Source organism: Musca vetustissima, unplaced genomic scaffold (assembly GCF_032173495.1).
Source record: "Musca vetustissima isolate MV318-11 ecotype Yass unplaced genomic scaffold, APGP_CSIRO_Mvet_v1 utg4099, whole genome shotgun sequence".
In the NCBI taxonomy this organism is placed as follows: Eukaryota; Metazoa; Arthropoda; class Insecta; order Diptera; family Muscidae; genus Musca; species Musca vetustissima.
In genome coordinates, this window is record NW_026873995.1 from 111,141 (window position 1) to 137,616 (window position 26,476).

The following is a 26,476-nucleotide window of genomic DNA, read 5'->3' on the forward strand; positions in this document are numbered from 1 at the left end:
GAACACAAGAGAACAGCGATCACTTTTTAGTAGGTATACAACAATTGTGAGCAAGCAAGCAATCCAATTCGGCGGTGCTGGCTTTGTTGACTTGTGTGGTTTGCGGCATTTACAGATTTTAGTTGAGAGTTAAACGTTTGGAATATTACATCGCGGAGCGGAGTTTCAACTTGAAAACGTATTCTCTGGTGAAGTTGTAAAAAATAAGAACAACAGCAACAACAAAATATAGAGTGGAAAATATAAATAAATCAAAAAAATATCTTTTGGGTTGTTGAAAATTAAAAAAAAGATAACACACAACAACAATTGTTGTGGTCGTTGTGTTGTTGTTTTTGTTATTGAACATACAAATACTTACTTTTTTTACTCTGGTGTAATGTGCCCAGACGTTGTCCGTCTGCCCATTTTCTTTTGGTGTTGTTGAATGTAAAGTGTGTATGGTTGTTGGTTGATGGTGTGTTGTTGCACATTACCTGCCTGACGGGGGGCCCCCAAAAATACGAAATAAGGAATGAATGAATATTTTTGTATTGCCGATATTTATGCTGCTGCGACAATTGCTACATTGGAGGAGGATTAGTTAGTTGTTCTCGTCGTCTTCGGTTCTCAGCACATGGTAAGTACCAAAAAACAAAACATTTTGTAATACTTATTTTAAATACTCAAATCTTAAGTGGGACAACATATTTGAATGAAGATTTCTTTAATGTTCAAGTGCTGAGGATATTTTGTTATTATGATATTTTTCGGTTGTTGTTTTTTAAGAGAAAAGGAGTTTGTGCCACAGATAACATGATGGCATTTCTTGAAGAAATTGAAATAAGTGTATTGTCCCTTGTTCGATTGTAGGCATCTTCTTTTATTTTGTGTTGGTTTTTTCATTATTTCGTTTTGTATTTTCTTCGTTCATATGGTTTCAGATAAAGTTTGTTTTTTTTCTTCTTGGTAGAAAAGAAAGAAATCCATGCAACACACACTCTGCTCTCTCTTTGTGGTCACCACATTCGATCTTGTTGGGCTGTAATTTTTGCCTCAATACTCCATTACTGTTAGTGAGAATAATAACAACGTTGAAATAAGTTGCCGCATTTTTTTATAGAAGTTTTGATATTTTTGGAAGGTTTTGTAAAGTAACAGATTGAAAACAGGATCAGGCGTAATTCTGAGCACATTTGATGAAGTGACCCAGTTTCTTAAATTAGGGAGTTACTTTTACAGTTAATGACATCGTTTAATTTATTTTTTGTGCAACATAGTTCAATGCCCCTCAGTGCGAAATACATCATGTTTGAATTAAAACTCGAATATGAAAATCAAATTCAATAATAAATAGAATGTTAATCCTAGATCACAAAATGTATAACAAACAACAACAAAGATGTTTTCCTTATTGTTACATTTTAAGTGAAAAATGAAATTGAAGTTTTATTTATTCCATAAAAGTAGTGACCCGGTAAAAACAACTAAATAAAATTACTAAATAGGTATACTGTCAAAAAACGTAAATATTGTCATTTATGTGTGTGCAAAAATTTAAATAAAAAGTTCTCGATGATGGGGCCTACAGTTCTTGAAGACGTAAATTTTAAAATATTTGTAATTATAATAAAATTAATAATTTTCCTTTAGATTTTTTTTCATTATTCTTAGTAGCCCAAAAGAGACCACTTGGAAACTAAAATGCGTTTGAATTAAAATGGTTGGGGTGATTTAAAACTCCTTCACATTTAACCCCTACCGAGTATTTGTATTATTCCAACACAATCGATAAGAAGAAGTCTAAAATGATAAAGATCAAAAATAATATTTACTGTTACAAGTGTTGGGATCCAATTAGTCGATGATTACGTCTCAGTAGCCATTATGAATAATCTACCGTTTTTTCCACTTGGAAAACTTTTTTTAATCCATTGGTATTTCTTTTCTTTCATCATATTCACTGCTATACACCGTGAGGGGATTTATTCGTTGTTAGAATAGAAGCATTTCGAAAATTAAAATGCACCCTCTTTCAGACCCTATTCATTGAACACATATACACTGGTGGATAAAACTAAAGCAACTAAAATTGCAAGCTTAATAAATTATTTTCAAAAATGAAGATGTCATGATGGATTAATAAAAAATTCATTATGAAATTAATAATAATTTATCGATAAGGGAATTGTCTCAATTTTTGATTGGACAAAACTAAAGCAACTCGACAGTACAAACAGATGAGCTCCAAAATTTTAGTTTTACCGTAATAATTATTATGTTTTGGTTTCCACACCAATTTCGATTCTTTTAGAATCGATAAAACAGCTAATTACCAGTAATTGTGAAAATAATTTATCACCGAAAATGATTTCGGAAAAATATTCCATTAGTGTAAAAAATACCAATTTAAGAGTTCAACGGAATTTTGTGAGACGGTTATCATTGGATAGAAAATGATTGACTTTCGAAAAAGCTAATATTAATTGAAATCCGACTCAGTGGAAAAATATTATGCTCTAGGATGAATTAAAGTTAAATATTGAACACTCAGACACGAAAAAATATTAACGTGAGAATTTTCAAAAAGGAAAGGATCATGTCACAGTAATGATATTTGAGGTACTTCCCCGCTCTTTGACCACGATTGTTTTCGCACAGGGTTATCGTATGTGATCCATTTTTCATCTCCAGTCACCATCCTTTTAAGAAATGGGTCTATAATTTGACCAAGGCTTTGCAGATGGAATTGGTGTGGCACCCACCAATAGGTGTGGCACCCAATCATCGAGCTTCTTTTTGAATCCAACTTTGTGTAAAAGTTTTATGGTCGAGTTTTAGCTCATGGGCGATATACGACTGCTAACATGCCGGTCAAATTCGATCAATTATTTTTTTCCCCAACCAAATAATAATTGTTATTTTGATATCTCATTCATATCCTCCGAATGTACCCACATCATTCCATCGTCCGAATGTAATCCGTACTAAAACTACACAAACCCAAAAGAGCACAAGATTGTCCAACACCCCAATTACGTCTGTAATTTTTAATATATCACCCAACGCCTAAGCGTTAGGGAGGAGGAGGGGTCACCATAAATGGGACTGTAGCCAACGACCAAATCATTTCGTTAGTTTGAAAATAAAATATATATTCGCTAATAAAATACGAAGATTTTGAATGCAACGGGTTAATTAATGTTTTTGAAAAGTCTCTGCTTTTTTTTTGTAATTGAAAACTCAGTCCGCCTTTTTTTGTTTATTTGCACATTTGTCTGTCTGGTATTTACTGGTGGTGGTGGGTTGGTCGGTTGTGTCTTTAACCGCTAAAACAGCAATAACAATAAAAACGACAAACTGCATTGCTAAGCAGAGCATAAAATTTAGCCCAGAATGAACTTCAAGTTTAGTTGTTTTTTTATTTGAGCTTGTCTTTTATTTTCTGCATTTTTGTCTCTTTTGTTATTAGTAATTCAATTCGGACTGCAACTGGAACTGAGATGAAGAATTTCAAAGGCTGTTTGTTATTCTTGTTATCCAAGAAACAGTCCTACTCCTCCTCTATTCTCTTCGACTACAACGACGTCTTAAATATGAATGATGTGCGGATAAAATGACATCAGTCTGCTGTTTATCTGCTGTGACATACAGAAAAATAAAAACTGAAATTCAAATTCAAACTCAATTCTTTGCAAAATAGCAAGTCTACAACACAACAACAAAGTTGCAGTCGACCATAGATATTTCAAAAATAAACAAAATAATCAAAACAAACAAGATGGAAGGGGGGAGGTAATTTTTTGTTGGTGACTTTAACCGATTAGGCGAAGCTTTACACAATTTTTGTTTATAAGATTCTTAGTTAAAACCCTATTACTTACTTTTATAATCATAACCGAATTTGTATAACCTTCACCACACTCTGGTATAGGGTATTATGTCTTTGTGCATATGTTTGTAGCTTCGTCTGATTTTTGGTAAATGGTACACCAAACTCCCAATATTGGTCCGATTGAGACAAAATTTTGCACAACGTACTGAATTAGGTCTAGATTGATGTATGTGATGTTTTGTTGGAATCGGTTCAGATTTGGATATAGCTCTCATATATAGTTTCGTCCGTTTTTAAATAGTGCACCATAATCTCAATGTTTGTCCGATTGAGACAAAATTTTGCACAGCGTTCTGAATATCTCAGGTTGACGTTCGCGATTTTTTTAAATCGGTTCAGATGTAAATAATAGCACCCATATATATTTTCGCCCGATTTTAAGTAAATGGATCCTATATTTGTCCGATTAAGACAAAATTTTGCACAGAGTACTGAATTAGGTCTAGAACATTATAAGCCCTAAGAGACAAGGCTTTATACAAAATACGATGTAATGACATTTGTGGGTGGGTAGTCCAATTCCAAATAACACTTGGAAGTTTCTTGAAACACTTGGCACAGTTAATATACTCTTCTATATATTGTAGGGTATAAGAGCGACTTATTTGTTTTGTTTTTTGTTTATTTATTTCTCCAATTCACCATTCATTATTTCATTCATCAGCTAATTGAGAATGAGAGAATGGTGTGCGTATGGTGTGGTGGTACAAGTTCTGAAGGCGGCGGCATAAACCTAATATTGTCATTTGTTATTTGCATATGACTTACTCCCCACATTCATACATTTTCTCGTCTTCTTCTTCTCCATCCCTCCTCAATGCTATTATTTAATTCATTAAATGAACTTGAGTCTCAAACACTTTAATTGTGACCGACTAAAACAAATTATACACATTTCGCCTTGTTTGTCGTTTAGACAAAACAAAAAATAATAAAAAAAAATTTTCGTAATTCCAAGATTTATGCTCTACTCTGCGAACATTTTTCCAGCCATTGGATGCCCTGCATCACATAATGCATTTACTTGTTTTTGCCTCATTATTATGACTTTTTTTAGAGATTTGGTTTTTTCTCCGTTTTGCTGATCTCATCTTTATTTTCATTTTCACTTACATCTATACATCTTCTTTGTGCACATATGTACATATATATTTCTAATTCGAAAAAAACACATGTTTTTTTTTAATTTTCGAATGGACCAACACCGAGCTAGCCCGCCAGCCAGTCAGTATCATGTTTTTTTTCTATTTTTTTTCCTTCAAATGAAATAAGCCTAACAGGAAACAACAAAAGCAAAAAAAATTGTTCTGTTTGAAATGAATTGTGGATAGCCGTCTAATGGTTTGTTCGTTGGTCTCTACTTACATTTAAATTTGAAAATGTGGGTTTTAGTATTTTTTTCTTGGACAACACCACCGCCACCTTCAACATTTTTAGAACTAAATTTAAAACACATATGTTGTTACTTCATTTAGGCTCATGTTTTTTTTCTTTTTCTATTTTTTTCTCAAACTGAGATTTGTATTCTCTGATTACAAGGAAATTCAGATAATCCTTTTAAAAATAACTATCTTATCTCTATGGTTTATGTTAATGGGAAATAATGTGAAGCGAAAGGCAGATAAAGAGATAAGTTTTTACTTCTATTTTTTTTCTGAATAGTCAGCGGTTTAGGATTCTCCGTTTTCAACAAAGATGTAAATTTGTAGACACAATTTTAAGTGATTATTGACTTCGCTCGAAAATTATCCAAATGGCGGACCAAGAAAATTTTTTTTACCAAAAACCTAGCTGGCAAATATGGAAGATCTTCACAGATTGGATTTATCCTAGTTCATACGATAACTATGAATTATTAAAATAACTTGTAAATTTTTGAACCGTTTGGATAAATAGTTTTTGAGTTATCTTGCCCGTCAATCGTAAAAACACTGTTTTGAGAATAAGGCGTTTAAATGGTTATGAGTTTAAATGGTTAAATTAAAGTAAAAAATCGATTTCTTAAGCCGAGAATGTTGGTTTAAAATTCTGATACTCAATAAGTAATTGAAATTATTATGTGAAGGTTGTTCAATAAGTATCGAGAGTGTTGTATTTCTTTAAAAATTAATTACTTATTTAAGAATATCTTAATTGTGTCCCTTTAATTCTGTCTTATATTTTTATAGGCTTCACCACACTGTGGTACAGGGTATTAGGGTACAGGCAATTTCAGATATTATGGAGGGCGCCCTCTTAATTCTATCTAACTGGGCACACGCCAAGGATCTTGGTGTAAAGCCCACTAAGACAGAATTGGTGCCATCACTAGGAAACTTGCCTTTTTTGGGAGGAGTGGCCCTATCCCATTCTGAAGAAGCAAAATACATTGATACAATCCTTGACCGCAAATTACATAGAATAGAGATGTTGAGGAACGCTCTAAGAAAGGACTGATAGCACTCTACTCATCCAGGCGGCCAGATGTGCCCTGAGGCTCCGATAAACGCTAGTATTCTCAACATAACGCTAAGTTGTGATATCTTGAGGAGAAATACTCACATTAGTGACTCTCATAGAGACTTTAATGACATCAAAGTAGTGTTTCCTAGTAGGGAATCCTGGACTAGTGGCTAGTATCGTTCAATCTTCCGTAGTCGGTAACAGAGGGTCCAGAGAACCTGGTTGCAGAATCCCAAAACCTATCTGGCCTGAATTCTCTCGCTGAAGAACTTCTTCGCTGTTGGCACATAATAAGAGAGAGAGAGAGAGATCAAAATCATTGTGGGGATCGTAACACGTCACTGCAAGATTAGATCTCTTACTTCGAAATGGGACTCCAGTGGAAAGGATTACTGTCATATATAGAGGGCGATTTTTGGTGCACCAAAGAACGTAAAGTTAGTAAATGTCCAAAAATTTTGAACACATAAACAGTTTGGAAGATATGAAATTGATAATCTAGCCTTCTTCTCTAAAATAGACCCCAAGCAGATCCTAGGCTTTGTCAAAAATCTAAAAAGGATATAGGCTCTCCTCCTATATTTTCTTCCAATTTCTTTCGTTCTCTATTTCAGGTAAAATATCACAATGGACAAATTTGTGGATGGTTGCCCCTAACAACGGAGTAGATCCGGCATATCCTAATTATCATTGCTAACAGGCAAAAGGAAACGAGATTTACGCATGGTTCTTTTTAAAAAAATGCATAGATTCATGTGCATGTCCAAAAGACGAACCCTATTGAAATAGGGGAAAATTGGTTAAGGTTTATAAAGGAATCGGGGAAGGTATCCAAGAATAATAGACAAGGATAATAGAAAAACAAATATGAGAACATTTAAAAAATTCACAATTTTTCGACCATAAGCTATGTATAGGTATTTGTATATACTGACATTATTATACATATGTATATGTATGTATATTTTTTGGACAACAATGTAGTGTTTATACTATTATGGTTTCTTCATGTGCCTCGATTCGATGTGATTGTGTCCAGTCGTCTAAAATTTCGACAGCACAACATTGTATGGGAAAATAAACAGAATAATGATAGTGCTGATGTTTTGGTTGTTGTGTGGTCGATCCGTCGCCCGGCACCCGCTATTCGGCGTCAGAAATATGATTTTTTTCTTTTACAATTGTGGTTTTTTGAGTTTTTAATTATTTTTTGGAAAGATTTTGTTTTCTTCGACAGAAGATTCCCAAAAATAAAAATTAATTAAAAATTATATGGATTTTTGATGTTTTGTTTGTTTACACCAACATATTAAGCACAGACAACCATTTTCTTTGATCGGGAAAATATTATTTTTAGTGGAATGGTCATGTTTATTTCCAGAAAACCATTTATAACCGGTCTTGAATAGTTCGGATTATTATATTTTAAAGAAAATTATATTTTTTCTAATACTATCAATATTATTTTCAACGAATTACTGTTCCTAATAGGTTAATCATTACCATACTCACTTTATAGAAGTAAACACACAAATATCTATCTACGTTAGTAAATAGATGAGTAAATAACACAAATATACATAAATACATTCAAAAGTCAATCTAAATATTTGCCAAACAAATGAGATAAACATTTTGAAAACACCATTGCCAATGTAGCATGAAGCCTGAAGTTAACTGCTTTCCCTCACAAAGCCAAAGAAATATATAACAAATATAATGGCATGAACCATCACTTGGCTCGCTTTTATATGCTTTTTGAGTGGGGGAATCCTCATCCATTCTCACAACATGAACTAGCCAACGTAGTCGCTGCACCTCGATCCGTCTAACTATATCGATGTCCGACAATATATGGTATAGCTCATGGTTCATTCGACAACGATAATTACCGTCGACGTAGATCGGCCAATTTCTTCCGGAGAATTTTTCTCTCAAACACTTCAAGAGCTGTCTCATCTGCTTGCGCAAGTACCCATGCTTCAGATCCATACAACGGCACGGGTAACATCAGCGTCTTGTACAGTGTCTTGTACAACTGCTTACTCAGACCATGGAGGCCAACAGATGCTAGGCCAACACTATTCTCCCCCGGATTTCAGGTATATAAAACCGTTCACAACCTCGTAGCTGTAGTTTTCAAGATCCACAGTTGGTCCGAGTCAACTGTAAGTCTTGCGCGTTGATACCATCAGCTTGGTCTTCTCGCCATTTACTGCCAGTCCCACTTTGACAGACTTCTTCTCAATTTCTTCAAAGGTGGATGCAACCGGTCTCAATGTTCGACCCATTATGTCGATGTCATCGGCGTAGGTGAGTAACATGTGTTGTTTGGTGAGCAGAGTTCCATTTCTGTTCACTTTTGTCTCTCGTATGACATTTTCCAGCAGGATGTTAAAAAGGTCACACGACAAACTGTGACCTTGTCTGAAACCTCGTTCGGTATTAAAGGTCATTTCCGACTTTAACTGCTGATCTTGTGCCAGTTAAAGTTGTATTGCATAGCCGGATTAATTTTGCAGAAATATCGAATGTAGATATGGCTTTAAACACCTCTGAACGGATAGGGTTGTCAAATGCGGTTTTATAGTCGACGAATAGGTGGAATGTGTCGATGTGTTTTTCGTGGGTGTTTTGCAAGATTTGGCGCAGTGTGAAAATCTGGTCAATGGTGGATTTGCCAGGTCTGAAGTCGCATTGGTATGGTCCAATAATGTCATTGACCATTGGATTCAGTCGTTCACACAGTAACACTTTATTTGTCATAGAAAGGAGACTTATTGCTCTATAGTTGGCACATATCATTTTTGCTTCTTTTTTTGCACGGACACATGATGCTGAGGTTCCAATCATTGGGCATGTATTCTAGCCAAATTGTACTAATCAGCTGGTGCTTGCTCCTGACCACCTTCTGACCATTGATCTTGAATAGTTTGGCTAGGTTCTGGGATATGTATCTTCTTTACCGCCACTATTTGATACCAGTAGCTTTTCAAAATACTTCTTCCAGATCATCAGCACGCTATCTGTATCTGTCACCAGGTTTCCTTCTTCATCTTTACAGGAGGATGTGCCTGCACCAAAGCCTTCGATTTGGTGTTTGACTCCTTGGCCCACCTTAATAATCTCTTCAAAAAATTACTTAATCCTCCCTGTTGTTGGATAACAAATTTGAACATCAAAAAATGAAAACCGGTCCTTGTTCCAACGATTACAATTATTAGATCCTATACGACGACATATAGAGGGCAACGAACACAATTTAGTTTTATAACTTCACTATTGGCTCATCAGAATCCTGATTCAAACGGTTGTATCTTAGTTGTGTTAAAACATCTCATCTTTATATGTTTCTTTCAATTAAGGACGATCTTCCCTGGTATCCTTTTGTTCAAATGCCTGTGCTGCGACGACATCTCCATGATAATGATTATATTTGTACCTTTGGACCTAGATCATGACTATCATTCCTATCGTATTTGTTTAGGAGAAATATGTCTATATGGCAATGGAAAGGATAGGGTAGGTACAATAGCATCATCTCTCACCAACAAAAATCAATTCTTCGAATCAGAGCTTCGTTCATTTCCGATTTTGGCCAATAACTTAGTACATAATTTATAGACGATATGGATTACGATCGCATAATCATCTATTATTGTCCAAAATTGTTGTAATCCAATCCACTTGAAATCTAAAAATTCCATAATATTTGTTGCAGTCACTTCGTTGTTGTTTAATATCATTGTTATTTTTTTCTATTTAAATTTCATGGCTCAATACCAAACATAAACAACCAGCAAAGATTCCTAATATTGTAGATCGTTATTGTACGACTGAATGGTGGATGGACGGCCGGACGAAATGTGATGATTACCAAGACTAATTTTCACAATTAGTTAATAAAACAAGTAGTCTAGAATGGATGAGCTCATATATTTAGTTTAATAATTCCAAAAGAATGCAATTTTGTAGTTGTTGTTGTTATTATTATGATAATTGTTGTAATGAAGAGAAATATGCATGTGAAGGACAGATGCAAAAAATGCACCTAAACAATTTAAAATTTTCAAAATTGAATATTATGAGGTTGGGAATGTGAAAGGCAGTAAAAGTTTGGCCGCGTAATTAAATACAGACAGCTTTTGCAAAGCTTCAGGTATCAAGTAATAACGGTGAAGAAGATACCCCGGCACCAATAAGTTATGACGGTATAGATTGTATACCACCTAGCCAAGATGAGGTCAGAATAGCAATCAATCGGCTGAAGAATAATAAAGCAGCAGGTGTCGATGGATTACCATCCGAACTATTCATGACCGGTGGTCAGACGCTGATCAGGAGCATGCACTAACTGATTAGTACAATTTTGCTAGAGGAATACATGCCAACGAAATAATAATAAAAATAATGCCAATAAAATTGGAGACAATACGATATGTGCCAACTATAGAGGAATAATTCGCATCGCATATAAAGTGCTATCCAGCGTACTGTGTGAACGACCAAGGGTTAATGACATTATTGGACCATACATTGTCAGAGCTGGCAAATCCGCCACAAACCAGATATTCGCACTGCGCCAAATCTTGGAAAAGACCCACGTCGACTACAAAGCCACATTGGACAGGCCAATCCGCTCAGAGTTGTTTAAAGCCATGCCTGCTTTTGGCATTTTCTGCTAAATTGATACGGCTATGCAGGATAAAGGCGGAAAGGACCTTTTCGTGCCCTACAAAATCGAACGAGGATTCAGACAAGGCGACAGTTTGTCGTGTGATTTTTTTAACATTCAGTTGGAAGAGGTCACACGAGATGCAAAGCTGAACAGAAATGGCACTCTGTCCACCAAACAATATATGTCACTCGCCTACGCCAATGACATCGACATAATGGGTAGAACATTGCGAGTGATAACACCCACCTTGGACGAATCAGCACTTGGGGCGCTGACAAAGAAACATTGTTGATCTCTTATAAAGCAATAGGCCGGTCAGTGGTAAGATGGTGGTTCACGAATGTAAGTGATACACAGTGGAAGAATATCCAAACATGCCAGAATGCTGCCCTGAGAACTGCAACAGGGTGTCTCCTCATGACTCCTGTGGACCATCTTTATGAAGAGACGAAGATATTACTCGTCCATCGACACAATTACAAGAGAGAGAGAGAGAGGTCCAAAGATATAAGCGTGAACCCCTAGATCAAGAGGCCTATCAAGCAGGTCTGAATGCTATTCACACGGACGACTGCGTCCTCAGGCAGTGTAAATAACATAATCGGAGACCAACCCCCATCCACCGCATCAGAGGAAAAGCAACTGCTAAAACAAACACGAGTAATCTTAGCTCAACTAAGATAAGAATGGTGAAACCGCCTCAATTCATATTGGGCAACCATTCACTGCTCGATACCTAACACAACATTGGAGGTAGAAGAAGCAGAACCAGTCAATGAATGACCCATCGAATGTATTCTGTTGCTACAACAACCTTGGACAAACTGTGAAGGAATCTGCCTGGGCCTAGCAATAAATGGTGAGAAGACCAAGCTGATGCTATCGAAGCGCAAGACGTCTAGTAGACTCGGATCAACTGTGGAACTTAAAAGCTGCAACTTCGAGGTAGTCAAAGATTTTATATACCTCGTTACAGCCATAAATAAATCTAATCTAACATCAGCTTTGAAATCCGGAGAAGAACAGGTCAACAGATGCTACAATGGTCTGAGTAAGGAACTCAAAAGCAAGGCCACCTCTCACGAGACTAAACTTACACTCTACAAGACGCTGATACTACCCGTGCTGTTATATGCATCTGAAGCATGGATATTTGCGCAAGCAGATGAGGCAGCTCATGGAGTGTTTGAGAGAAAAATTCTCCGGAAAATGTATGGGCCGATCTGCGTCGACGGTGAATATCGCCGCGGAATGAACTATGTGCCATATATCCTCGGACATCGACATACTCAGACGTTTCGAGCTGCAGCGACTACGTTGGTTAGGTCATGTTGTGAGATTGGATGAGGAAGGCCCAACTTAAAAGGCACATAAAAGCGACTCTAGTGATGGTTCTCGCAGAAGGACAATGCCACGAATTCGATGGAAATATCAAGTGGAAGACAAGATCTCGGAACATGGTTTTTCAAATTGGATGAGCTGCATACAAGACCAACGCGCCTGGAAATATTTTTTAAACTTGGCTGGTATCTCCCCCACAGAAGGCCAAAATTTTCATTATTAAAAAATCCAATATCAGGCTAATGGATTGTCCGATTTGAATCAAACTTTGTACAACCTTTTATCATTACCAAGTTTGGATCAAGTCCGAAGATGGGACCCATTGGTCCACTCCTTCTGGTATCTCCCACACAAATGGTCAACATCCTCCGCAAACCATAGGGTGAGGGTATACATATATCTGTCGGCAACACCGACTGACACTTTTTATTTGTTTCCATCAAATCCTGTTCTGTAAGCTGCTTCATGACTACTCCAAAATGCAGTGACTGCTAAATTTTCATAATTTTTGAAGCGTCATTAAAACTTCAAAACTGACGGAAACCTCATAATAACACCATAGGTTCCATGTTTGCTACATGATGAATCTATTTTTCCATTCCATTTTCCCAACCAAAGAACATATTAGATCAAGAAAAAGAGTATTGACTAGACGCGTCCCATAGCTAATGGACGCATACATCCAAAATCGATCAAATAGAAAGTGACCAAACATTTCATTATCTTGATAACTTATCGAAAAGAACAAACATAACAACGACGACAAAGAACATTTTCAAACATTGCGTTTGGTATATCAGTCTAGTATAATCTCCAAAATTCAAACAGAGTTCATATTTAATTCTGATTTTCTTTTTTGTGTTGCCTGTAATCAGTGAATGAACTCTTATCTTTGGGGAAAAGAAAACTAAAATAAATAATAAAATATGTCACGCATTTTTTAAATATTAAATAAAAAAGAAAAGTTTTTAGGTTTAAGCGGAGGCGATTTTTTCGAGTTTAGAATATTCCTAAAATTATATATTTTGGTTTTTGCACAACCAAACAATGTATGAATTTCTAAAAATAATTTTATTGCTTAGGCATTCTCTAAGTCCAACATAAGTGGGGAATATGAAAACAACCCCTACATCTACATATAACAGCATAGGTTTTTTTTTCTTTTAAGATGCTGATAAGGATTTTCTTGTGTTTAAATTTCGAAAAAAAATATGAAATTCTGTATAATGAGTCCACATGTCATTGTATTTGTTTTAAGAAGGCAAACTGATAAAAGAACTAAACTAACGAAGCATATATGTTTTTATTTTTTGAAGAAAACTATAAGGCTGTCGTTGTGTCTTAAACCCCAAAAGAAGGAGAACTCTTTATTTTTATCGCCATGCTGCTTCGCCTGCAACGAGTAAACGAACAGCGAACATTCATTTCATTAGCAGTTTCATATGGAATTTTCGAAATTATATGGACGACGTCCAGCCAGTCTAAAAGAGATTGTGGTCGGGTTCGGTTCATTGCGGATAAACGTCGAACCGTGAAAGAAGAACAGCGAACATCAACTAACGGCGACAACGACGACGGATAATACAAACTCACACTAATCCACACATTTTGGATATAAAAACCAAATATTACACCGGTATATAAAACAAACAGAGTTATCCATAGTTTTTTATGTGTGTGTATGTTTTGTGTTAAAACTTATATGTTTTTCTAGATTATCATTAAAAAATATGAATGAATAAATTCTGAAATCTATGTTTTTATGGTCTCGGCGAAAAAATATGTTCTTACAACACAACAACAACATCACAAAATTGTTCATTCATTGTTAAATATCAAAGGAAACGATTTTAAGTAGTGCCTATGTGTGTGGTGATATACCACTGATAACAACCAATGTTGGTTTCAATACTATATATTCTCTAATCTTAAAAAAGCGGAAATTAAAAAATGAAAAAGAAAGAAATGTGGTGTTCTGAATACTTTCACTTTATCAAATGGTTCAATAAGGAAAAACATATTCAGTCTTTTCAAATAAAATTAAATGGACCATCAATTCTAGGAAGACTAAAATAAAAAATATAATTTAATTTTTTTGTAGAAACCAACTAAACATGAAGTCATGGGAGAAATTTTGTCGAATTTTTAATTTTAAAATCTTGTTGAATGCTTGTGCTATTAAGGCGACCAGATTTTGAAAATAAAAATAGATTACAAAAAGAAAAATGCATAATTTAAATAAAAAATAATAGAATTTGTATAAAACACATTTCAATTAAGACCGTGCCAAATTTTTGGTCCTAAGAAAAAAAGTTAGACCTATGACGACTATGTTTCCAAGGCTACCCATAGGCCACAAGAAATAGTAAATTACATTCACTTTTATAGGCAAATTTTTGTAAAATTAAAAAAAATTGAAAAATGTGGGTTCCATTTCTTTAGGGGACTCCTAGAAACATAAAACCAAAATATCAAATTACAGCCAATTCGGTTGCAAAACGTGTCCAGGAACCCTAAAAATGCCAAAATTTAATAATTAATATTTTTTTATGGACATTTGTTATCCAATTAGAACTAAAAATATAAAATAACTGATAATTCGGTCGGAAAATACCGAAAATGCCTTTTCTACATTTTGATCAAAGTTTAAAAATATAAATGACAAATATGACAGATTTTAGAAATAGATGACCGATAGAGAACATACATTTTATAGATGACATCCACCTTTATAATAAAGGTCGGTATCCCTGTTATAAGAAGGAACTCTACTTTCTCATGGTGAAAGAGTGCAAGTACTTTCCATCGCCGTACTCAATGCAGGACCATCCCAAAGTCTTGGCGAAATCAAATAAATTTTGTCAATGCCAACCAATTATAAAAAAAACCTAAATAAAACCCATGGTACAATTATACAAGGTAACTCCAATACTCAGCTGATTTAATTGTATCGTAATACTCGTGTCAAGTTCGATATGTCGTTTTTGATTGTATTGTATTTTCCACAATTTGAGGTTTGCAATATATAGGGACCAGAAAAAAATAAAACACCATTTTGTTAAATGTTTGACATTTATTTTTCCTATATTTCAAAAATTATACATTTTCAAATCAAAGAAATTGCAAGAGAAGTTCGTTACCCTTTGGTTTACAATTTACTTGAATTTCCTAATGGGAACATTTGAAGCAGCAAATCCTTTGGCAATGAAAAATTGCAATTTTCAAAGCTATTTTTAGCATTTTTGTTACCTCAACCCTATGGTAATAATTCAATTGGAATAAAGATCTGAAAGCAATAGAATTATAAATTTGCAAGATTTTCATACATGTTTTACAATTTTATTCTGAAAATTCAATTTATTGATATTTCGTATGTTTTATCGATTTTTACAATAACAATTTTCTATGTGGTTGTTGTTGAATTGTTTTTGTTGTAGTTTGGCAGGTTCCTTGTATAATTATACCATGAATAAAACCATACGTTCCTTGGTTGCCACATGACGAATCTATTAGATTTTTTGAATGTTATTTCCAATATCGTGTAGTGCTGAAGGCATTCCTGTTATTATTACAGGAAAGTGGTTCTCTACTACAATATCATCCCCCTTTTAATTTTATAGTTGTGTTGTAAAAATGGATATGAAAAATAAAGGTGAAATCTGAATGGCTTTTGAAAGACCAGTGAACATTATATACTTAGCTGGTTTGTGACAGAACGTTTGTACCATAAGTCGAGCTCAAAAAAGATTTCCAGGTGCGTCGGTCTTGGGCGCAGCTAATCCAATTTGAAAGACCGAGATGTTCCGAGATGTTGTCTCCCACTCCCATATTTCGATCGGATTCGTGGCATTTCCCTTCTGCGTAAACCATAAGCTGGCTCGCTTTTATATGCCTTTTGAACTGGGGCATGCTCATCCATTCTCACAACATGACCTAGCTAACGTAATCGCTGCAGCTCGATACGTCTGACTAGTATGTCGATGTCCGAGAAAAGATGGTATAGCTCATGGTTCATTCGAGGGCGATATTCGCCGTCGACGCAGATAGGTTCATAGATCCTCGCGGAAAATTTTTCTCTCAACAGTCCAAGAGCTGCCTCATCTGGGAGTAGACACGAAATGACTCGTTCAAGAATTATCGTATTGGCCTGATAATTTACAAAATGGCAATCGTGGTAATTGTTGGCGTTGTGCATTTGGAGTTATATTGTGGCCGCTGTTATACAACATCCTATTTAAGTCACTTAGCTCTAGCAAGCGCGTGCTCAACGACTATGTGTTCTAGTGTCCAATCTTTTTAAATATTATTCGAGAATTAATGTGTATCCAGTATAATTTTATGTTAATGGTCAGACAGCCTGTGCCTTTTTGAAAGAATTCCCAGAAGGTCTGGATCGAATTTTTGTGTTTATAGTCTCACCATAGTATGAACAATATCAAATTTCAGGATTTACACCTAGATTATTAGTCTGTTTTGTTTTAGTATTCAGCAGTTTCAAAGGAGAGTTCCAACTGCATCCTCTACCTCTTGGGTTTTGAACCAATGATCCTCGAAATTCATGAACTTCAAAGGAATTAGGCAATGCCTTTTTTCGGCTTCAATTTAAAAAAATATTGGTGGGAAGCAACACTAAAGAAATCTTCATCATCTCATTACTAATAAATTGTATATAGCATTTCCACATTAAATGAACCCTTTTCCAAATTAAATGAACCCTTTTCCAAATTAAATGAAACCTTTTCCAAATTAAATGAAACCTTTTCCAAATTAAATGAAACCTTTTCCACTTGAAATGAAACCTTTTACAAATAGAATGAAACCTTTTCCAATTGAAATGAAACCTTTTACAAATAGAATGAAACTTTTTCCAAATTAAATGAAACATTTATTCTTATCTAAGGAAATATAATATTTGCACTAATTTTAAACCAATATTTGAAAATTAAATCAAAGAATATTAACAAGTATAGTTGTATGGCTATGTAATTAACATAAATATTATTTAATTCGGTGTGATTTCATTTAATATCTTTACTACATAAAACTAAATAAATAGTAATACAAACTGGGGTATTTCTTGACATTTTAATAAATAAATATTTAAGAACAAGAATTGAATACCCGGTCCTAAATGCGAAATACATATTTGACTTAATAAATTGTTGATGATAAGGTAACTGCTTATCTTAATGAAGGGGTTCCCGACTTGCAGCTTGTGGGATTTTCAAAACCATGTCCATAACGTAGTTAGAACAATCTTGCCGAGTAAGCTTTTGAATACTTCGCTCGATTACATCAACAATGTTATGTTCCATTGAAACGTCACACAGCTCAGCTCTTGCACATAATTTTATTTTTGAAAATGCATTTTCGATTGGATTTAGCATTGGAGAATAAGGTGGTAAGAATTTAAGGTTGCATCTTTTGGATTCGATCAAATTTTTTATGTCATGTCGCTTGTGTATTTGAGCGTTATTTTCCAACTCTGGATTGATTTTCTCAAAAAAAATTTCTATAAATAATTTAAATCTGTCTGCATTGACACTGGAATTAGAAACGATTGTGTGATGTACAACTCCCGCGTTGTTTATTGCTGCAATTATAGTGACATTACGACCTCTGACCGTAGGCAACACAATGTGTGCTCTTGTTCCTTGTCTTGAACGGGCTTGGGTTCTTCGTATGTGAAGATTAAATCCACACTTATCAATGAATATAAATTTTTCTCCTTGTTGGGGTATCCATTTTGTAAAGTCTTGAGCATATTTTTGTCTCAAGCCTAATGTTCTGGAGTCATTCTTTCGTTCTATTTCAATAGAGGCCATCTTAAACGTAATTTTTAATTTCCGTAATCCATATTCTATGCAGCTTGTGGAAATATTTATATCATTTTCTGTCAACAGTTTAGTTTTTATGGCTTTGAGGGTAATTCCAGTTTGACTTTCTACATAGAACTCGATCAGACTTAAAACTTGTGATGTCAACAACTTAATTCTATTTCCTCCACGCTTATTTTCCTTCAATGTTCCAAAATGTTGTTTGTAATTACTTCACATTGTCGAGAGTTTACTGTTTTGGATGTTCACATTATCGAGAGTTCACTGTATTTAAAAATAGCCACGTTTAAAATAAATGCGAACCTGATTTTAGCTCGGGAAGCTCTGATAATTGGGAACCTGAGGAAGAATCAATATCCTCGCCAAGTATTGCAAGTGGAAATGATCCAGAACCTACCGAAGCTACATCTACAAGACCCCGAAACAAATTGGGTCAGTACAACAAAAGACATGAAATTGTTATTATTTAAATTCTATGAAGAGGGGAGAACCATTTCCGAGGCTGCAAATTTAATCTGCATAAACATAAATTCCGAAAAAAACATTTATATGAAGATACAAACAAAATTTTGGAACATTGAAGGAAAATAAGCGTGGAGAAAATAGAATTAAGTTGTTGACACCACAAGTTTTAAGTCTGATCGAGTTCTATATAGAAAGTCAACCTGGAATTACCCTCAAAGCCATAAAAACTGTTGAGAGAAAATGATATAAATATTTCCACAAGCTGCATAGAATATGGATTACGGAAATTAAAAATTACGTTTAAGATGGCCTCTATTGAAATAGAACGAAAGAATGACTCCAGAACATTAGGCTTGAGACAAAAATATGCTCAAGACTTTACAAAATGGATACCCCAACAAGGAGAAAAATTTATATTCATTGATAAGTGTGGATTTAATCTTCACATACGAAGAACCCAAGCCCGTTCAAGACAAGGAACAAGAGCACACATTGTGTTGCCTACGGTCAGAGGTCGTAATGTCACTATAATTGCAGCAATAAACAACGCGGGAGTTGTACATCACACAATCGTTTCTAATTCCAGTGTCAATGCAGACAGATTTAAATTATTTATAGAAATTTTTTTTGAGAAAATCAATCCAGAGTTGGAAAATAACGCTCAAATACACAAGCGACATGACATAAAAAAATTGATCGAATCCAAAAGATGCAACCTTAAATTCTTACCACCTTATTCTCCAATGCTAAATCCAATCGAAAATCCATTTTCAAAAATAAAATTATGTGCAAGAGCTGAGCTGTGTGACGTTTCAATGTAACATAACATTGTTGATGTAATCGAGCGAAGTATTCAAAAGCTTACTCGGCAAGATTGTTCTAACTACGTTATGAACATGGTTTTGAAAATCCCACAAGCTGCAAGTCGGGAACCCCTTCATTAAGATAAGCAGTTACCTTATCATCAACAATTTATTAAGTCAAATATGTATTTCGCATTTAGGACCGGGTATTCAATTCTTGTTCTTAAATATTTATTTATTAAAATGTCAAGAAATACCCCAGTTTGTATTACTATTTATTTAGTTTTATGTAGTAAAGATATTAAATGAAATCACACCGAATTAAAGAATATTTATGTTAATTACATAGCCATACAACTATATTTGTTAATATTCTTTGTTTTAATTTTCAAATATTGGTCTAAAATTACTGCAAATATTATATTTCCTTAGATAAGAATAAAGGTTTCATTTAATTTGGAAAAAGTTTCATTCTATTTGTAAAAGGTTTCATTTCAATTGGAAAAGGTTTCATTCTATTTGTAAAAGGTTTCATTTCAAGTGGAAAAGGTTTCATTTAATTTGGAAAAGGTTTCATTTAATTTGGAAAAGGTTTCATTTAATTTGGAAAAGGGTTCATTTAATTTGTAAAAGGTTTCATTTAATGTGGAAATGCTATATATAAAAAAAAACTAAATATAAAATCTAATTTCAGATCCGCGACAGTAATACAAATCATTTAAAACGCCGATTACCAGCATTATAGAACTTATACATTGAACACCAAAGTAAGTTAAAAAAAAAACGATATAAATGTTAAAGTTTTTAATAAATGTTTTATTTTTTCCTTAGGTGCAGCAAAAAAAAAAATGTTTTGAGAAGCAGCAGGACACAAGAAAGGAAAACAAGGAAGTCTGTCCAGAACAAATATTACGACTTCCTTGCTCTCATTCATAGCACATCAAATCAAACTTATCAACATAATTGTTGTTGTTATTGTACGAACACAAGCAAAGAAGAAACAAAAGCCCGACTTTGAAACCGAAAGTAGGACGCTTCTTTTGTGCGTGTATGCTCTTGTGTTGTTATGTACAAACGACTACGAGCCGATTACGACCGGAAATTTGTGAACTGAAAAAAGAACACTACATAACAATCTAGCGAACGAACCACACAATCAAACCTCTATTCTTCTTCATCTCACATAAAGACATTTTGAATAAGAAAGAAATCAAAATAATTCCAGAGAAGAGTTGAAGTCGCCTCAATATGACGAAAATATGTTGGAGCGGCGCTGTTAGCAGCCGCTTCAAGCTAACAACTCTTATCAATCGCCGTTTGATTCTTGCTTTGGTAGCTGTATTGTGTGTGGCGTGTTTAATTGATACAACAAGTGGCCAGCATGCTGGACGCCGTGATAGACCCCGTAATCCACCACGACAATACATAAAAACACATCCCTGCGAAAGATCGTCGTGTTATCCGGCCACGGGTAATTTACTCATTGGTCGTGAACATCGTCTGTCAGCCTCATCAACATGTGGTCTAAATTCACCCGAACGTTTCTGTATCCTCTCTCACTTGCAGGATAAGAAATGTTTCCTTTGCGACACAAGGGAGGAGACACGAAATGACCCCTTCAAGAATCATCGTATTGGCCAGATTATTTACAAAACCAAACCTGGCACATCCACACCCACTTGGTGGCAGTCGGAAAATGGTCGCGAAGATGTGTCGATCCAATTGGATTTGGAGGCTGAATTCCATTTCACCCATTTAATTATGTCCTTTACCACTTTCCGGCCGGCGGCTATGTTTATCGAGCGCTCATTTGATTTTGGTCAGACGTGGCATGTTTATCGCTATTTCGCCTACGATTGTGCCGATTCATTTCCGGGTGTACCAACGGTGTTGCGCAACATTACTGATGTGGTTTGTACATCGCGTTATTCGAATGTGGAACCTTCCCGTAATGGTGAAGTTATTTTCCGTGTGTTGCCACCAAACATTAATGTTTCCGATCCCTACGCTCCCCACGTCCAGAATATGTTGAAGGTAACCAATTTACGTGTGGTGTTCAAGAAACTTCACAAGCTGGGTGACAACTTGCTGGACAATCGTCTGGAAAATGAGGAGAAATACTATTATGGTATCAATAATATGGTAGTGAGAGGTTCTTGCTCGTGTTATGGTCACGCCTCCCAATGTCTGCCTTTGGATGGTTCTGATACCAGTGAACCGGACATGGTGCATGGTCGCTGTCAATGTACCCACAATACGAAGGGTTTGAATTGTGAAACCTGCGAGGACTTCTTCAACGATTTCCCTTGGAAACCGGCCTTCGGCAAGCAGACAAATGCCTGTAAGAAATGCGAATGTCACGACCATGCTGTTAGCTGTCACTTCGACGAGGCAGTGTTCGAAGCATCTGGCCGTGTTTCGGGAGGTGTGTGCGATAATTGTATGCACAACACCCAGGGTCAACATTGTGAGGAGTGTATGCCATTCTTCTATCGCGATCCCAATGAAGATATACGCAGCCCCTATGTGTGTAAGCCGTGTGAATGTGACCCCGTCGGTTCATTGGATGAGGGTATTTGCGACTCACCCGATCCTGATACACCCGATGTGGAAGCTGGTTCTTGCCATTGCAAAACCAATGTCAAGGGTAGACGTTGTGACACCTGTAAAGATGGTTTCTGGAATTTGATTTCCGAAAATCCCGATGGCTGTGAACCGTGCAGCTGCAACACCTTGGGTACAGTAGACAATTCCGGATGTGACATGTATACCGGTGAATGTAAATGTAAACGCTTGGTCACCGGCAAAGATTGTAATCAATGTGCTGCCCAAACATATGGACTGTCGGAATCCGAAGATGGTTGCACACCTTGTGGCTGTGATGCCGGTGGTTCCTATGACAATTTCTGTGATGTCATTACCGGTCAGTGTCGCTGCCGCCCACACATGACGGGTCGTACATGTTCTCAACCCAAACAAAACTATTTCATACCACAATTGCACATCACCCACGAAGCTGAAAATTACCAACACTGCGTTTCCTATTCCAGTGGTAACGGCAATTGCTCAGTCATACCCTATCCCCAGACACCGGATCGCCAACCCGAATGGACTGGCATTGGTTATATTCGCGTACCAGAGAATTCCGAATTGACTATAACTGTGATGGACATACCCCGTTCGATGCCATACGATGTGGTCATACGTTATCAGTCCACATCACGTGGCGACTGGGAAGATGCCTACATAACATTGGTGCGTCCTGATGAAATTGATCCGGAGGGAGATTGCGCTGATCTTGTACCACCAGGCTCTAGTGTTTATGAATCGCATGTGCCGTTTGTTTTGCCCGATCGCGAACGCCAAGTTATTGCCTTACGCGAAGTATGCCTCGAAGCAGGAAAAATGTATAAATTCAAAATACACTTTGAACGAAGACGCCACAATGAAGATAACCCCACCTCGACTATTTTGATTGATTCATTGACTCTGATACCGAGAATCGAGTTGACCAGCATTTTCCGTGGTTCTCCTGAGGCCGATTCTCGCCGTATTCTATACTATCAAATGGGTTGTAATCAATCATTGTACGACATCCGTTACAGCAGTTTTGCTGATGAACGTTGCAAGGAGTTGGAGGACTATGTGAGCACGGTGATTTACGATGGTGCCAGCATGTGTAATTGTAACCCCACCGGTTCTCTGAGTAAGGAATGTGATCCCCATGGTGGCTACTGTCAATGTAAACCGAATGTTGTGGGACGCCAGTGTGACCAATGTGCTCCTGGCACCTATGGTTTCGGCCCCGAAGGCTGCAAGGCTTGTGATTGTAACAGTATCGGAGCCAAGGACAATAATTGCGATGTACTGACGGGTCAATGTTCCTGCCACCCTAATACCTATGGGCGTGAGTGTGATCAGTGTCAGCCCGGTTTCTGGAACTTCCCCAACTGCCAAGCCTGCGAATGTAATGGTCATGCCCAACAATGTGATGCCCGCACTGGTCAGTGTTTGAATTGTGCTGACTACACCACTGGTTATGGTTGTGATTCCTGTTTGGATGGTTACTATGGAAATCCCTTCTTGGGCAGTGAAATTGGTTGTCGTGCCTGTCGTTGTCCCGACACCATTGCCAGTGGCAATGCCCACGCTGACGGCTGTTCCTTGGACGTACGCGATAACAACATGATCTGTCACTGTCAGGAGGGTTATGATGGACCACGTTGTGACATTTGTGCCGATAATTACTTTGGTGATCCCGAGGTACCCGGTGGCTCTTGCCAGAAATGTGATTGTGGCAACAACATTGACATTTACGACACCGGCAACTGTGACCGCCGCACTGGCAAATGTCTGAAATGTTTGTACGACACAACCGGTGATCATTGTGAGTTGTGTCGCGATGGCTACTTCGGCAATGCCTTAGAACAAAATTGTGTGCCATGTGATTGTGATTTCTTGGGTACCAACAGCACCGTCCAGTTCTGTGATCGTGTAAGCGGCCAATGTCCTTGCCTGCCCAATGTGGTTGGTGTACGTTGCGATGAGTGTGCTCCCAATCATTGGAAGATTGCCTCTGGTGAGGGTTGTGAGGCATGTGAATGTGACCCAATTGGATCTTTGTCGGAACAATGTAACCGCTATGATGGCCAATGTGAATGTAAGGAAGGCTTCGGTGGCCGTGCCTGTAACCAATGTCAAGCCAATTACTATGGTAATCCCAACAAAGAGTGCCATCCTTGCGACTGTGATCCCTATGGTTCAGCTGATTTCCAATGTGATCGGGAGACGGGACAATGTGTTTGTCACGAGGGCATTGGTGGCCATAAGTGCAATGAATGTGCCCGTGGCTATTTGGGAGAATCACCACACTGCATGCCTTGTGGAGAGTGTTTCAACAATTGGGATTTGATTTTGAAGGAATTGGAAGAGGCCACAAGCGAGACCATTCGTCGGGCCAGTGAAATTAAACTGATTGGTGCCACCGGTGCCTACACCTCTGAGTTCAACACCTTGGACAAGAAATTACAACATATCCGCGATCTTTTACAAAACACCTCCGTCAGTTTGAAGGATATTGACAGCTTGGACAAGGAAGTTGCGGAAATGAAACTCAAATTGGGTAATGCCCACCAGAAGCTGTTGGACACTGAAAACAATCTAGAAGATATTTATTCGTCCTTGAGTTTGTCAGCCGTGGAGGTAGAGGCTTTACAAACTCAGTCTGAATTGGTAAAGAAACTGTCCAAGGAATTGAAGGAACATGGCATACAATTGCAGGAATCCAATATAGAAGGTGCCCTCAATTTGACACGGACTGCCTATGAAAAAGTACAAGATTTGTCGGAGGTTAAGAAGAAGGCCGAAGAACTTGCCTCGAACACTGATCGCAACTGCAAGCGTGTCGAGACACTGGCCAACAAAATGAAAGAAGAATCCTCGGCAGTGGAGACCAGTGATGAACTCATCGAACAATATCGTGAAGAATTGTCCAGCCTAACAGCCATGATACCAGAATTGAACAACGATGTATGTGATCGTATGGGTGATCCGTGCGACAATATTTGTGGCGGTGCCGGTTGTGGTTCGTGCGGTGGTTTGTCATGCGAACGTGGCGCCTTGACACGTACCGAAAAGGCACTGAAGGTTGCCAAGGACACGGAACAAGAAATCAAGGAGAAGAAAGACCAAGCTGATCAGACCATACGTTCCCTATTCCAGGCTAAGGTAAATGCCTCAGAAGCCTACCAAAAATCAAAATCTGCTCACGAAGATGCCGAACGTTATTTGAACCGCACCCTTTTAAACATCAAACGTGGTGAGGAGATGATTGAAAATCTTAACGAATTCATGTCCAACGAAACTGCCTTGCCTGGTGAATCGAAGGACTTGGCACAACAAACTTTGACATTGGATTTGACACTGGATCCCAACGAGATTCAGACACTGGGCGGCAAAATCAATGATGCCGTTTCTTCGTTGAAAAATGTGGAGGCAATTATTTACAGTACCCGCGAAGATTTGCAACGTGTCAATGAACTGCAAGCCATTGCCAATAATACCAAGGAATTGGCCAATAATATTCTGCAAACTGCCAATACCGTGGTGGAAAATCTCAACGATGCCGATGAGGCACAGAGCAAGGCGGGCGATGCCATTACCCAAGCCAAGAGTAATATTGAATTGGCTGCCCAAGATCTTGACCAAATCGATAATGAAACGGGAGAAGCAGAGGCGCCAGCCAATGCCACGGTACAACATGTCGAAGAGCTAGCCAAAAAGGTGGCACGCCTGCAAAAGAACATCCTGAAAAATGAACTCGATGCCAAGGATGTGAAAAACGAAGCGGACAAGGTGAAAGAATCGGCAAAGAGCGCTCGAGAAGATGCCCGCAAATTGCAGAATGCCTCGAATGTTGCCAATCAAACGCTCACCGATCGTGCTGTACGTTCAGAAAATGCACGTGATCGTGCCAAGAAGCTGCTGCAGAGAGCCTCTAAACTGACGGTGGAAACTAAGGAACAATTGCGTGAATTGAAACTCATGCAAGATTCGTACAAAGAAAAGAGTGATCAACTGCTGAAGCTGCAAGAGGGTCTAATACCATTGCAAGATGAGCTAGCGCATCATTTCAAAAATATTAAGGCCAATGCAGAGCGTTATATACAATGTTAAAGAGGGGATTTTGGAAGAAAAATGAGAGACGTTTATTATTCAACAAACTCTTATCTACTTAAAGAAATGAAAACAACAACAAAAAAACAAAAACCTCTTTAATTTTTTATACATATAGGTTTAATTACGATTTTTTAAATTAAAATATATATATTTTCGAGATAATGATGATGATGTATGCAACAAAGCCGCCATAACGAAGAAACTACCAGTACATTGTTTATTGTAATTTTTCATACTGCACCAATACAAAGTCCCCCACCACCGCCTCAACAGCCCCCTTTCCTTATTTAAGTCTATAATTTGTGTATGTCAAAGCAATGTTATTAGCAATATAGTTGTGTGTGTAATAAATAATAAG

General features: G+C 37.0%; 1 protein-coding gene across 1 annotated transcript; it reads left to right on the plus strand.

Annotated features, from left to right (window-relative positions):
* The first annotated feature begins 20,688 nt into the window (after nucleotides 1-20,688).
* LOC133329855 (laminin subunit beta-1) lies at nucleotides 20,689-26,115 on the plus strand. Its single transcript, XM_061538321.1, has one exon. The coding sequence runs from the start codon at nucleotides 20,689-20,691 to the stop codon at nucleotides 26,113-26,115; it is 5,427 nt and encodes a 1,808-aa protein (XP_061394305.1).
* Nucleotides 26,116-26,476: the final 361 nt, after the last annotated feature.